Here is a 13,001-nt window from a genome sequence, read left to right on the forward strand (position 1 = left end):
AATGCGTGCCGGTTGGGGGAGAGGGTTTAAATCTCTAAGAAACAGAGCCAATAAAACCCTTTAGGTAAAAATCACTTATTCGAATGAGATGTTTTAACGATAGCATGACTTACGGGTCATGTGGGGTTACAAAGCCTCTGGAAGAGGCGAGCCCTTGACGTCGGCTCAGGACTAAGACCGCAGCCAGGGCCCTCCATCCTACCTGCTGTGCTCCTCCGGGCTCTGGAGGCACCTGTTCATGGCATTCACCAAAAAGCTAAACAAACGACCGAACAGGGATTTGGCCAAGAGATCTCGGTAAAATTCAGCCATCTGTACTGTGTGCCGTCGGATGATGGTGTCTCCTAGGGCAGCAGAGAGGAGAGAGAAGAACACGGTTCCTCCTGTTTAGAAGCATACAAGACCATGCACGTCCACAGCCCCACATGCCAAACAACGTTCCAAACACATGAGAACGCTGAGAAATGAGGTCTAGGGCTTCAACGGCTCCTCCACGCGAGGGCCAGGCATGGGGCGGTCCCATCTGCTACAAATACTGAGCGTAGCTTCTGACCCTCATGCAGGGCGTATAATCTCCTTGCGGGGCCCTCTTAGCAAGCTTTCTGACAGCAGCTCACTGGTCTGAATGTGCATCCTCCCCAAGGCATCTGGAAACCTGGCCATCTGGAAAATTAGTCATATTTTAAATATTTTCAAAGACATGGTCCAGCTAACCGAAATGCGAGTGTGGAGTTTGGGAGCACGTTTGGGCCTTCGGGTTGAAATTTTTATGTCATTCTCTAAGACACGGTGATGGAAATCTTGAGTGATCGGGGTTTTTAGAAGAGAGCAGACTAGATGAGAAACCAAGAAAAAATGTCAGTGAGGATGATTTGGAGCTGAGCCTATGACAGCTTTTATGCCAGAGTGCAGAGAGAAGAAGGGAGTCCAGCGTCCATGCTGTGTGGCCATGGCCAGCCAGGCTGACCTCATCAGCGAGTTAAGTAGTAGGATGGTGGCTCCGTGAAATAATGGCGAGTGAGTTTGGTCAGTGGAGGCGCAGATTCAGGAGAACTTCTGAGATAGGCTAAGATTTAAAAAGGGGGGGGGCACCTGGGTAGCTCAGTTAAGCTTCCAACTTTGACTCATGATCTCACAGTTGGTGAGTTCAAGCCCCAAGTCAGGCTCAGAGTTCAGTGCAGAGCCTGCGTGTGCTTCTCTCTCTCCCCTTCTCCCTCCCCCTGCCCTGCTCACGCTCTTTCTTTCTCTCAAAAATAAACTTAAGAACTTGTAAAAATTTTTACAAAATAAAGAACAAAAAAGAAAACAGTAGGTAAGGAAGACTCAGGGACCTACAAGTTCAGCGCCACCCAGACCCACAAACCAGTGGCTCTGAAAGCAGGTGTGCCCTTCACAACATTGTAGAATTGAGGTCTCTAGAGTCAATAGGACTGAGGGTGCTGGAAGGTGAGTCAGGCCAGGAGGACGGCGTAAGCAGGAAAACCCGCCTAGAATAAGTTCTAGATGTTAAGGGTGAGTTCGAATCTTCTTTAAAAAGCCATGAGAGATGATCACTTTGGAGAAGTTCAAGAAACATAGGATTGGATGCAAGAGTTGGTGTGAAATGGTTCAGAATACAGTCTATACGTTAGGTGGGCCCGAATCATGAAGGGGCTCGTGGGCCATCCCAAGGGGATGAGGTTCTTCTGGAAGAGCCGGGAGCATCTCTGAAGGGTTATTGTCGATGGATGAAAATCCTCCCTGCAGAATACGATTTAGAAAGACTATTCCTGAAGCATCATGGGAGGCAGACAGAATGAGATAGGACCAGATAAAAGATTCGAGAGGATGCCACTTGGTGATCTCGGGAAGGAATGCTATCTGAAGGCATTGGTGGGAGAAATAAAGCGAAGGCAATGAGAGTAAGAGGTATTTGTGGGGTAGCGCTGGCTCCTGTCTGTCTACTTGGTGGAGAAGGAGGAAGAGGGAAGGTATCAGAATGACTTTCACCCAGCTGAGTGGATGATGGGTAGATCCACGTAGTTCCGGAGCACGGACGGAACCCTCTGAAGATGAGGCACGACGGATACACCACGTACCTAACTATCTGCACGTTAGGTCCAAGGGGAGAAGCAGGTAAAGACAGCGGGGTTGGAGAAGAAAGACCGTCTGGATGGTGAGTCCTCAAACTCTCAACAAGAGGGAGGCTGGGAAGGTGCTGATTTCCAGGGAATGACCGAAGGGCTGCGGGGAACCGCTGTCTCTGCCCACAGAGTACAGATGCGTGAGGCACGGAGATTCAGCGCGTACGTGACAGGCAGGGGTGACAGCACCAGATGCTAAGTCCCGACAGGCCATTGGCTAGTGATCTGATGTGCAAAGTTATTTATCTTCCTCGCATCTCTACGTGCCCTAAAAACGGCAGCAGATCTGAGGACTTGGACCGTAGAGAGTACTGTGGCATGGCATTCACAGATGGGTCCGAATATCTCACTGAACAGGTCCTCCGGGGTGGATGCCTGGATTTGCCTAAAATGACTGAGTGGCTGGAAAGGGTGACCAGCTCATCAGAATGCTCTGTCCAGACCTTAACAAGCTCACAGCACAGAGTCCTATCAAGTGAGCAAGTGGGTTCGTAATGCTTTCCGCCCTGAGCACTCGGTCCGCGGGCTCGGTGACACGAGGGGAGCCGAGGCAAAGCAGCCCTGACCACCCAGCCCTCGAGATGACCGCGCCGTGAGCAGGAGGGAAGGCCGGAGGGCGGCGGGGCTCACCTTTGAAGTACTGGATGTCGGTGGTCAGAGCCGACACCAACTCGTCACTCGCCACTTGCAACATCTCAGCCACTAAAATTAAAACAGCAGTGGAAAAATAAAGTGAGCACATGTGTTTTCAATGGTGAGAACATTGTACTTGAGGATCATAAGGTGTAAGTTTCATATATTAGGAAATGTGTGTATTCAAGGAAACTGAACGACCACTTTGATTATCGAGGTTCTGGAGGAATCCAAACATTACTGAGACCGGCATTAAATCACAACAGGTTCTCTGTGCCCCCCTCGCCCTCACAGATGGCCCTGGATGTTTTGCCCAGTCCCTGGTTAAACTGCTTTGATATGAGGTGAAGAGATGATGTTCACTGAAAATCTGTGGTTTCAAGGTATTTTGAAAAACGCCTGGGAGTGGCTAACAGACCACTTCCAAGGGGAGAGAGAGGCTTTCGGCAAGTCCTCTGATCGGAAGTCGTTATGTTGCTTAAACTGTGTGGATAAGAACATGCCCCCAAAGGATGCTGGGGGACAGGCGGGGGTGGAGAATATTTAGAACAACATAAATAATAAACAAATACAAATAAACCCAAGTGGGTGCCTAGAAATCAACTCTGTGAATGTGGTGGGAAATGTGGTGGGAACACGATGCACATGCTGCTCTTCATTCCCAAAACCATTTAAAAGAAAGAAGCACAAAGTGGATACAGTTCTTTTATGTTTTTTGTATTATTATTAATCCCCCCCTCGATTCTACTCCAGAACAGCCTCTTCCCCAGCTTTTCTGTCCTGTGTCTCCATCTACTGGCCGGTCTGCAGAACTGCACACCCACGAGGTTCCACTGACCTTGTTCCAGACGCTGGAGGTCAGAGACAAACGCGGAGTTGGCCTCGGTCAGCGCTGTGAACCGAATGTCTCCAATGTGTAAAATCGCTGCCAGGATCACGAACAGATTCTCCACCTCCTACGTGTTTTAGAAAACAGAACACGGGGAGGATGGCTTAGAAGGAAAGATAAGACAAACCCCTGAAAAACCTGATAGGTTAAAACCAACAACAGCAATCAGTGCGGTGGACTCTGTTAGTGGAGCTGGGACTTTTCAGATCCCGAGTGTCTGGTCCGAGAATCACCAACCTCCAGCTCAAACTCAGCGGACATCTCGTCTAGATCAATGTCTCTGGTCCTTAAAAGGGACGGGGCGGGGGAAGGAGTGACGTTCTGATATATATTAACAGCTTCTGGATAAATCTCATAATGGAAAATGGACCGCCGTGTCCTGGCTCTGGCTGGCCGGCCATCGCCGGAGCGGTCAGGTGGCCCGGGTCCCCCGGGGTGGATCCGGACCCAGGCACAGAGGCACAGGCTACGCGGGGCCTCGCGTCCAACTCCCGCCCTTCTGTGATGAGCGGATGCTATGGTTATAGAACGCTCCCTTCTGCCGGAAAATTCAGGAAGGCACAATACAAACATCTATGCCCAGATTTTAAAAATGTGAATTGTGTTTTTTAAAGGTATTTTAAGGAAAACAGAAAGAAACGGATGTTTGGCAAGAGCTGCCTGTGAGCAGAAGGTGGAAGGAAGGAAGAGAAAGATGGTCTCGAGTCTGGAGTCTGCACAGAGAAAGAAATCAGACCTCAACTCTGGTTGGGGGCCGGCCATTTTGTGGCAAGGATGAAAAACCGAGGGAAAGCTGTGAGCTAGAAAACGCACTTCTCTAGAAGAACAAATATTTAGTACAACGGTATTGATAGTAAAACTGGTTAAGTTCCACACGGGGCAAGTGACATAATCTTTTCAATTCTCCTTTTCCTAATCTGTAATTTCTAAATGAAGAGCTGCTCCCAGGGAAGAGCTACCAACCACCGGTCCTGTTCACTTTACAACCATCGGCCATGGGACACCCGCGAACTTCCTCCAGAACTCCTGGTTTTCACCACGAAGCGTAATTCTATCATTTTAAAAATGAGAACACTGACAAGGACGGTCTCTAAGTAGGTAATTTTCGGGCACGACACTCGAGGATTGCGGCATTCCTTAAACACGGGTCTGGTAACCCACAAACGGCAGATGACGGGTTCAAATCCCACTCAACTACGCTCCTTACAGTAACATCTCACCTCCTTTGCTACCTGGTGATCGCTTTCCCCCTTTCCTAATAAACCCAGTGACTTCTTAGCGGCTTTTCCAGACCCCTGTGAGGCGGGCGCGCTGCAGGCAGGGACAGGACCTCCAGGACCTCACAGTTCAGCGGTGGAGGCACGGTGTGGCAGTGAGCCGCACTACGGACGACCCCGTGTCCCGTGCGCACAGGGCCTGCCTGCACCCGGGACAACGCCCCACCGACCCGCCGGCCGGCGACAGTGCTGACCGAGGTCACGGGTGGAGGCACCTTTAAGGACAAGTCTGGATTCAGGGGCCAGAAATACCTTCTTCTAGTCTTACTGAACATGATCTGTCCTCAAGGGCACTAAAATGTCACCGTACCAGCCACCCTAAAGGATCACAGTGAAACAATTACTTTTATGTCTTTGTTAAAATGCACACATTTCCTTTACCAAAGAGGCTGTTAAATTCTCTCTCAGCTACCTCCGCTGGAGAGCACATTTCGGTTGCCCTGCCTTTGACAATCAATCGTGGATTTTTAAAGCCCTGTTTCCAGGCAACGGGCACTTGGGTAGAATGGCTCTTTACCCACCTGTCTGTGACAGTTTCCTATAAGGAAGCAGACATTTTAGGCACAGGAGGAGGAAAAAACATAACCAGAAAGCACCACAGGAGCGAGTCCAAGGACAGAAAAATACAAATCGGTAAGAGTTACTAAAAGAAATATAAAGATTGGATAATGGGAGAGCAAGAAAAACAAGATACCATACGATTTATCCTACAATTCCCATGTCCGAATGGGGCGAGGGGAAGTGCCCGAGCTATTTCATTTAGGGCGAGTCCCACCTCCGCACCCCTCCCTCCCCACCCCTTCCTACACCTCACTGCCCCGCGAACTCTATCTATGTGGACGAGGGAAAAACAAAGACCCAAGTCCATCAACTTTCTGCTCCAAGAAAAAGAACATGTTTAAATTATAACCAAATCTGGGTTTAGTCACTCCAAAGCTCCCCACGCAATCTTACATTAATCGCTAGTGGGGAACATCCCATAATTCAAAATTACACCAACCTGAATGAGGGGGGGCAGGTAATTCGTAAGGGAAAGAGAAACCTGAGGAATTCTGGGCGGACTCCGGGCTCAGCTCGACTCAGACCTCTAGTCCAGGAGACCCGGGCTGTCCAAGTCGGTAACCGCTGACCCCGCGGGCTGCTTCGGCTTAAATGAATTAAAACCAAGGAAAACGAACACTCCGTCTCCTCATTCACACTAGCCACATTTCAAGTGCCCGCTGGCCACACAGGCGTGCCCCATCTACTGTGAGGCCCAGGTCCCGAACCTTTCTATGACGACTGAAAGGTCTACTGTGGTGGTTTGGGCATTTTAAATTGCATTTCTGAGCTTCAAAATGCTTGCAGGTGCTAATTCTTCAAGAATAAGAAAAAGCTTTATGTTGCACAGAAATTACACTTTAACAAGCGATCTGGGTACTTTTCAAAGTGGTTCTTAGTAGCAAACAGTTCGTTGCCTCTGTTTTCTCTAGAGCTGATCAATGTAAAGTTCTTTGATCTTTCTGCTCTCAGGGTTCATCTGGCCAAAGGTCTCCTTGGCCCCCTTCTTGAAAATGGGTGCCCCTCCTCTTTCTGTCTTCATAGGACCTACGACCCCGGACCCCGTGTTTACATCTGTCTCTCCTAGGAGAATGCACATTTTAGGAGGCACAGATTGAGGTCCAGTCTCTGCCGAATCACGAGTATTTGCAACAATATCCAGAATATAATAGGGACTCTGTAAATGTTTTTGGATGAAAAACGTGTGTAAATGAGGACACGGTTGGTTTTCTCAGTGAAATGTTTGATGATGCAACTCACCACGTTACTGAAGCCAACGACATTCAGGGCTTGTTTCAAAAGAGCGAATTTCTCCCTGTTCAGAGAATGCTCCGCTGTGGAGACGTCTTCCGGCCGGGGCTGGCTCAAGTACCTGGGGGGATAAAAAGGCACACAGCCTTACGGCTTGGCTCGTGGTCAAACTGCAGTGGTTGAGAGTCACTTCCGCCATCTTGCTCTGCAGAAGGATCCAAGTCACCTGGACATTGTGTGCCCTGTGTTTACAAGGTTTTGATCCATAATAGCACATGATGTTTCAGGAAGGAAAAAAAGTTCTTGGTGTGCCAGAACCTATTTACGGTGTTTTACTTGGTGCTCACCTTAACTGCACCCTTCCTACCGAAAGGAGAAGGTCACGGCGTTTCATGCATTTCCTGCAGAACTTTGGGGGGTCCTATCACATGCTTTGTAATGAATACTTTTATTAAAGAGTTTTAGTTTAGAGAAGTGTATTATTTCTTCTTGTCAATATCTTTTAATGATGCAGCGGTTGAGTAACTTGTTCATTTATTGCGCTCACGCAAAAAGCACATAGGAATCACTTCCCAAATACACAGTTGTTGAGGCTATAAAGGTGGAGGGCTTGTCCCTGGACACTCGGCAACAACAGACGCATGTATTACTGTGCTCAGGAAAGAGAGAATATAACGTACGATCTACAGTATGGAAGTAGAATAATGGAGAGGCACCAGGGGTGTTTGCAAGTGGTCAGGAAAGGGACCGGGTGCAGAGTGGATGATAAGAAACACCTACAAGACTGGGGGAGGCTTCCTTTCCAAGAGCCAATACCTGGTTAAGAATTTTCCAACCAAATCCAGGACTAAGCGCCCCTGGAATACTTAGCGACATGTAAAAGTCACATAGCCTTGACCGTGCATGAGGGATAGAGGAACTCAGGTATGTTGGCAAAACGGTAGCCTAGGGAGAGGGAGGCAGAAACTGATGAGGTTGGAGAAGCAGTCAGAGTTCTGTCTCTCTTGAAAAGAGAGACATTATGTCTTAGAAATGATGGGCGGTCCTAAAGGTCCTCAAAGGAAGAAATAGCGTGATCAGATCGGTGTTTGAAAAAGAGTATTCTGACAGCCCAGAGAAAGACTATCTGGAAAGGGCAGGGCAACTAAGGAAGCTGTGTGGTCCAAGGAGACCAGCAGTGGTGAAGAGGGAGGGAGAGACGTGTCCTGGAGGCAGAACTTGCAGGATGAAGGGACAGGCTGGAGACAGAGGAAAGAGGAGAGGCATTAAGGACACAGGTTAGAGAGTCAGCTCATTCAACCAGATTGCTCTCAGAAGGACAGGTATGTTTTTGAGAAAATCTTATACTTTTCATTCGTCATGTTGACTTTGAACACCTTGTGGAAATTCCAGTAGAATTCCAGAAAATAATTGGCTGGAAGGACCTGACATTCAGAAGAGACTAGAAAATGAGATCTGGAGGTCATCAACATGCAGATGACCAAACCCATATGACTGGATGAGCTCACCCTAAAGAAGATGCTAACATTCGTGGGTTGAAGAAAGAACTGAATGTTCAGGAAGGGAGTCGGAACCATCCAAACAAAAGGATAACGTTTTCGAGAATGATTGATAGTGACAGAAAAGAGACTGTAGACACAAGGAAACGGGTGGTGATGTGGGGGTGGGGCACAGACTGCAGTGGTGGTGGGGCTTTGAGGTCTCTTCAAGTAGCGCAGTCTAGCTTCAGGGGTGGGGGCTGGGAGAGCCTCTGGAATATTTCCATGCTGACTTGGAAGCCCACAGAAGATGCTGGATAGAAGGCTGACAGGAAGGGACGTGTAGAGGTCTGAAGAGCAGAAAGCTGCTAGAAGAGAGGCGCCTGGGGGGCTCGGTCGGTTGCGTATCCAACTCTGGGTTTTGGCTCAGGTCATGATCTCACGGTCAGGAGATCAAGCCCCGAACTGGGCTCTAGGCTGATGGCGTTGGCATGCCTCCCACCGCAGCATGGGCACAGCCTCTCGACGTGCCAGCTGAGGTGACAAATAGGGTCTGAAGGCTGCTGGGGTCTCAGAGCAGCAGAGAACCCATGCTCTGAGGCTCCGGTGTTTGGAGGACAGGAAGAGGTTGGGTCGAGATGACTAAGCGAAGTTGGCTTGCGGAAGCTGTAAGAATCCAAGACATTTGCTGTGGAGACAGGACATGACTGCCAAGCAGGGAGCCATCAGAAGCCAAGTGGATGCTGTGCTGGGCCGGGGGGGGGCCTGGAGCCCAGCTCACGTGGTGCTCACTCTCTCCAGGGCGTCTCTCCTCCGCTGTCTGCCCCAGGATGGCTGGGTTGGGGGATGGGGCAGTAGAACAAAAGGTAAAGGTCAAGGTCATCTATATTAGTGAGAAATTGGGTTAGGACGGTCAGTCATTTTGCCTAAAATGTGCAAAACATTAGTAACTAAAAAGCTTAATGATGGGATTTGCAACCTCTGTCGATTCTTCTAGTTCTCACCACGGTTTTCCACCCATCTCCCTGATGCCCTCTTTTCTTCCCCACCTGCGTGCTGACCATCACACACATCGCCATCCCATCAAGAGAGACCACTGAGCCTCGTGCAAAGAACAATGGGCTCCTGCTGACACGACAGAGTCACAGGTGTGAAATTCCACCATTTCTTTTCAGATTCCTAAGAACGGAATCCATTAGCAAGCCCTGCCTGTGGGCATTTCAAGTGTTTAAGCTGCCCAGCCCCCACGTGATGTGTCCTCACCGTGCAGAATTTACAGCAGCTACGACCTGCTCCGGGCAGCAGCGGGAAGACCCAGCATCTTCACGTCTGTTACACTCCGGACAGGGGAAGCTGGGTGAAATTAATGCTAGTAGTTGCAGACTGGGCTACGAACGCAATGGTCCAGGAGAAACTCAGTCAATATCTGATTGTAGAGGACACTTTGCATGATGGAGGAACGGTGTTTAAAGTTTGGTTGTATTTTCCTCTGTGACTTGAAAACCTGAGGGCGTGAAAATGACCAAAAGAGGGGCGCCTGGGGGGCTCAGTTGGTTAAGCAGTCAACTTCGCCTCAGGTCACGGTCTCACAGTTTGTGGGTTTGAGCCCCGCGTCGGGCTCTGTGCTGACAGCTCAGAGCCTGGAGCTGCTTCAGATTCTGTCTCCTCTCTCTCTGCCCCTCCCCTGCTCATGCTCTGTTTCTCTCTGTCTCAATAATAAATAAAACATAAAAAAATATAAAATGACCAAAAGAAAAATAGAACTCAATGTCTTCTATACAAATTAAAAACTTCTCTCACTATTCAATAGTCTCCAAGATGACTTCACGGGAAGTATCATTCTTAGCTGCCTGCAAAACCGTATCTTACAATGCCCAGGTGGTTCAGTTGGCTGAGCATCCAGCTCCTGATTAGGGCTCAGGTCATGATCTCCTGGTTCCGGAGATGGGGCTCCTCGCTGACAGTATGGAGCCTGCTTGGGATTCTCTCTCTCCTTCCCTCTCTGCCCTCCCCCACTTGCACACATATTCTCTCTCTCTCTCTCTCTCTCTCTCTCTCTCTCAAAATAAATAGATTTCATTTTTTTAAGTTTATTTATTTTGAGAGAGGGCTGGAGTGGGGAAGGGGCAGAGAGAGAGAAGGAGAGAGAGAATCTGCTGTCAGCACAGAGCCTGACGCAGGGTTCAAACCCACAAACCATGAGAACATGACCTGAGCTGAAATCAAGAGTTGGATGCTTAATCGACTGAGCCATCAAGGTGCCCCTCAAAATAAATATATAGACTTAAGAAAAAAAATAAAATGAAATGAAAATGCTACTCTCAGAAAAAAATTAAAGTCTATTTTTTTAAAGATTAAAAGTACTCATCTTCCCTTGGACATCATTTGTTAATGAAACCACACACAAGGACAGAGAAATACTTGAAATATTACAGCCAAGAACTTGGAGGTTTAGAATCAAGTCTTATTTGGCCCTTTCTGGTAACATTTTATTTATTTATTCATTTATTTATTTAGACAGAGAGGAGGGGAGGGGCAAAGAGAGAGGGAGAGAGAGAACCCCAAGCAGGCTCCTTCACAATGTCAACACAGAGCAGGATGTGGGGACTGATCTCACCAACCGCAAGACCATGACCTGAGCTGAAATCAAGAGTCCGATGCTTAACCAACTGAGCTGCCCGGGTGCCCCTCTGACGCCATTTTACCCTAAAGAATTCTCCACTTCTGGTTTATAAGAATCCAATAAGCTACTGCGTGTGGTACGGCTGTTACACTCCGCTTGTCACACGTGTGTAGAATACATGTATGTCCTGGAAATAATACACCTTGTACGTGGGGGCTGCTTTTTGCCAGCGTGCTCTGTCACTAATGAAGCTTTTACTCAAATAAAAAACTAACTCAAATCCAGGAACATTTTGGAAAATGTCAACAAGTGCTATTAACAATGCATAATATTTTCTAAAATACGCTTTTCTGTTCTTCTACACATAAAATAAATAGATAAAAGAAAAGATCATAGCGCTCACCTGTTGACTATTTTCTCCTGATACACTAAAAGAATGCCAACTTAACGGCCACATGTGCAATATGACCGTGGTATTTCCAGATGTTTTTAAGACTTGGAAACAGGTGACAATGAGTGTGGGTTATGGGTTATGGGCTCTCCTATGGAAGTGATTCCCACTGATACTGTCCCGTAATCTCAAAACAGTGCTTGGAAACTCCTCTAGATGCGTTTGCAAGTGTTTCCTCTGTTTCCAACTGCTCACCTAATAATTAATGGTCCCACAACTACCAAAGCTAAAATCTTAGAACTCAATGTATTTTATCTTATCTCTTTCATGACTCAAAATAAGACACTCACTACTAATCACCTTTTCCAGCCGTCTTCTAACCCAAACCGAACGTGGATGAGTGTTGCTGGGGACACACAGGCATCTCAGAGGCCGGTGTCAGGAGCGTCAGAGATCGCCATTTGTCAAACTGAGTGTCTTTGCTAGTTTGTAATGACAAGCTTGACGAATCAAGGGTATGCTCTGGGCAATGCTTCTGGAATGGTGCAGAAGAGTCATGTGGATTCCATGATGTTAAAGCTGTAGATGGATTCACACTGTTTGGCTAATTCTACGTAAAGGGAAAGGCGGTGGGAACAAGTCGTTCCCGCCTGGGTGTTTTAGAAGCACTGTTTCAGTTCATCTTCACGTTGACTTTGAAGAGAGGACCTACCATGGTGCCCATGGAAGGTCTAAGGGAGCTGAAGCTTCTGGAATGCCTCCAAGCTGTGAGTGGAGTGACGACCAGCACACACTGGGTCTGGAGCCTCCAAGGCCTCCCAAGCTCGAGTCCAAGGTTCCTGCAGGGCCAGCCCTGTGCTCGCACTGGGAGCCAGAAGCCGAGTATCTCCCAGCTCAGAGAAGCATCGAGAAATGCAGAGCCTCTACACAGGAGTCTGTGCCCATGTGGGAGGCCCCCAGGGACAGGCCCAGACACACCTGAGCGTCTTGGACATTCGTGTGGAGCTCAGTGGTGGTTATGATTAACCGCCACTGGATGTTGAGGCACGATAAAGAATTCAACCCTCTAGATCAAAGAGACACAAACATACACCCTACCCCCAAACTCACTGCAGACAAAGACAGGTTTAGCATGAATGAGTAAAATCCTAAGATTTAGTTGTTTCACATGTTAATCTGCCCAGAGGCAACATGTAAATTTAGGCTGCATTAACAGTAAACCCATAGATACTATCGTCACCATCATTATAAATATGACTTTTCATTGAGAATTTGCTATATAATAGTTTTTACATACATCCAAATATACCTTAAGAATCTAGAAGGAGAGAGGTGTCAATGCAGCATAGGAAAATGTTTTCTCATGAAGTAACCTTCTGGATGGCCATGCACTGATTTTCAGGTAGTGAGTTCCCTGTCATTAGTAGGTGAGCTGAGGCTATCTGGCCATTGAAATAGGTTTGCTGAAGAAGAGATTCAAGAATGAGAAATGAAGTTGCTCTAGGCGACCTTATTGCTGCTGGATGCTCTAAGCTCCTTACTCAGTGTGTTCCTTCACACCACGCAAGTGTCTGATTCAACTCTTTATGCTTGCACACCAGGCATGGCACGTATGTGCACATGCACACATCTGTTTGACATACACGTGCACACGCCTAAGCCATATTTAACTTAAATTTATGAAACATCATGAATACATCACCCTTGTGGTTGATGTGTGTGTGTGTGTGTGTGTGTGTGTGTGTGTGCGCGTGTGTGTGTATGTATATATATATACATAGATACATCGGTAACCA

The 13,001-nt window shown here is 47.8% G+C and overlaps 1 protein-coding gene across 1 annotated transcript in view; it reads right to left on the bottom strand.

Moving 5' to 3' along the window:
* MYO16 (myosin XVI) overlaps window positions 1–13,001 on the bottom strand; it is a 465,799-nt gene that overhangs the window by 206,308 nt on the left and 246,490 nt on the right. Inside the window, exons 17-20 of the mRNA XM_029938403.1 lie at window positions 6,723–6,834; window positions 3,595–3,712; window positions 2,754–2,825; window positions 203–344 (exon numbers count right to left, since the gene is read on the bottom strand). Coding sequence (XP_029794263.1) covers window positions 203–344; window positions 2,754–2,825; window positions 3,595–3,712; window positions 6,723–6,834 — 444 coding nt within the window. The remainder of the gene's footprint in view (window positions 1–202; window positions 345–2,753; window positions 2,826–3,594; window positions 3,713–6,722; window positions 6,835–13,001) is intronic.

The sequence above is a fragment of the Suricata suricatta genome, chromosome 4, assembly GCF_006229205.1.
Source record: "Suricata suricatta isolate VVHF042 chromosome 4, meerkat_22Aug2017_6uvM2_HiC, whole genome shotgun sequence".
Taxonomy (NCBI): Eukaryota; Metazoa; Chordata; class Mammalia; order Carnivora; family Herpestidae; genus Suricata; species Suricata suricatta.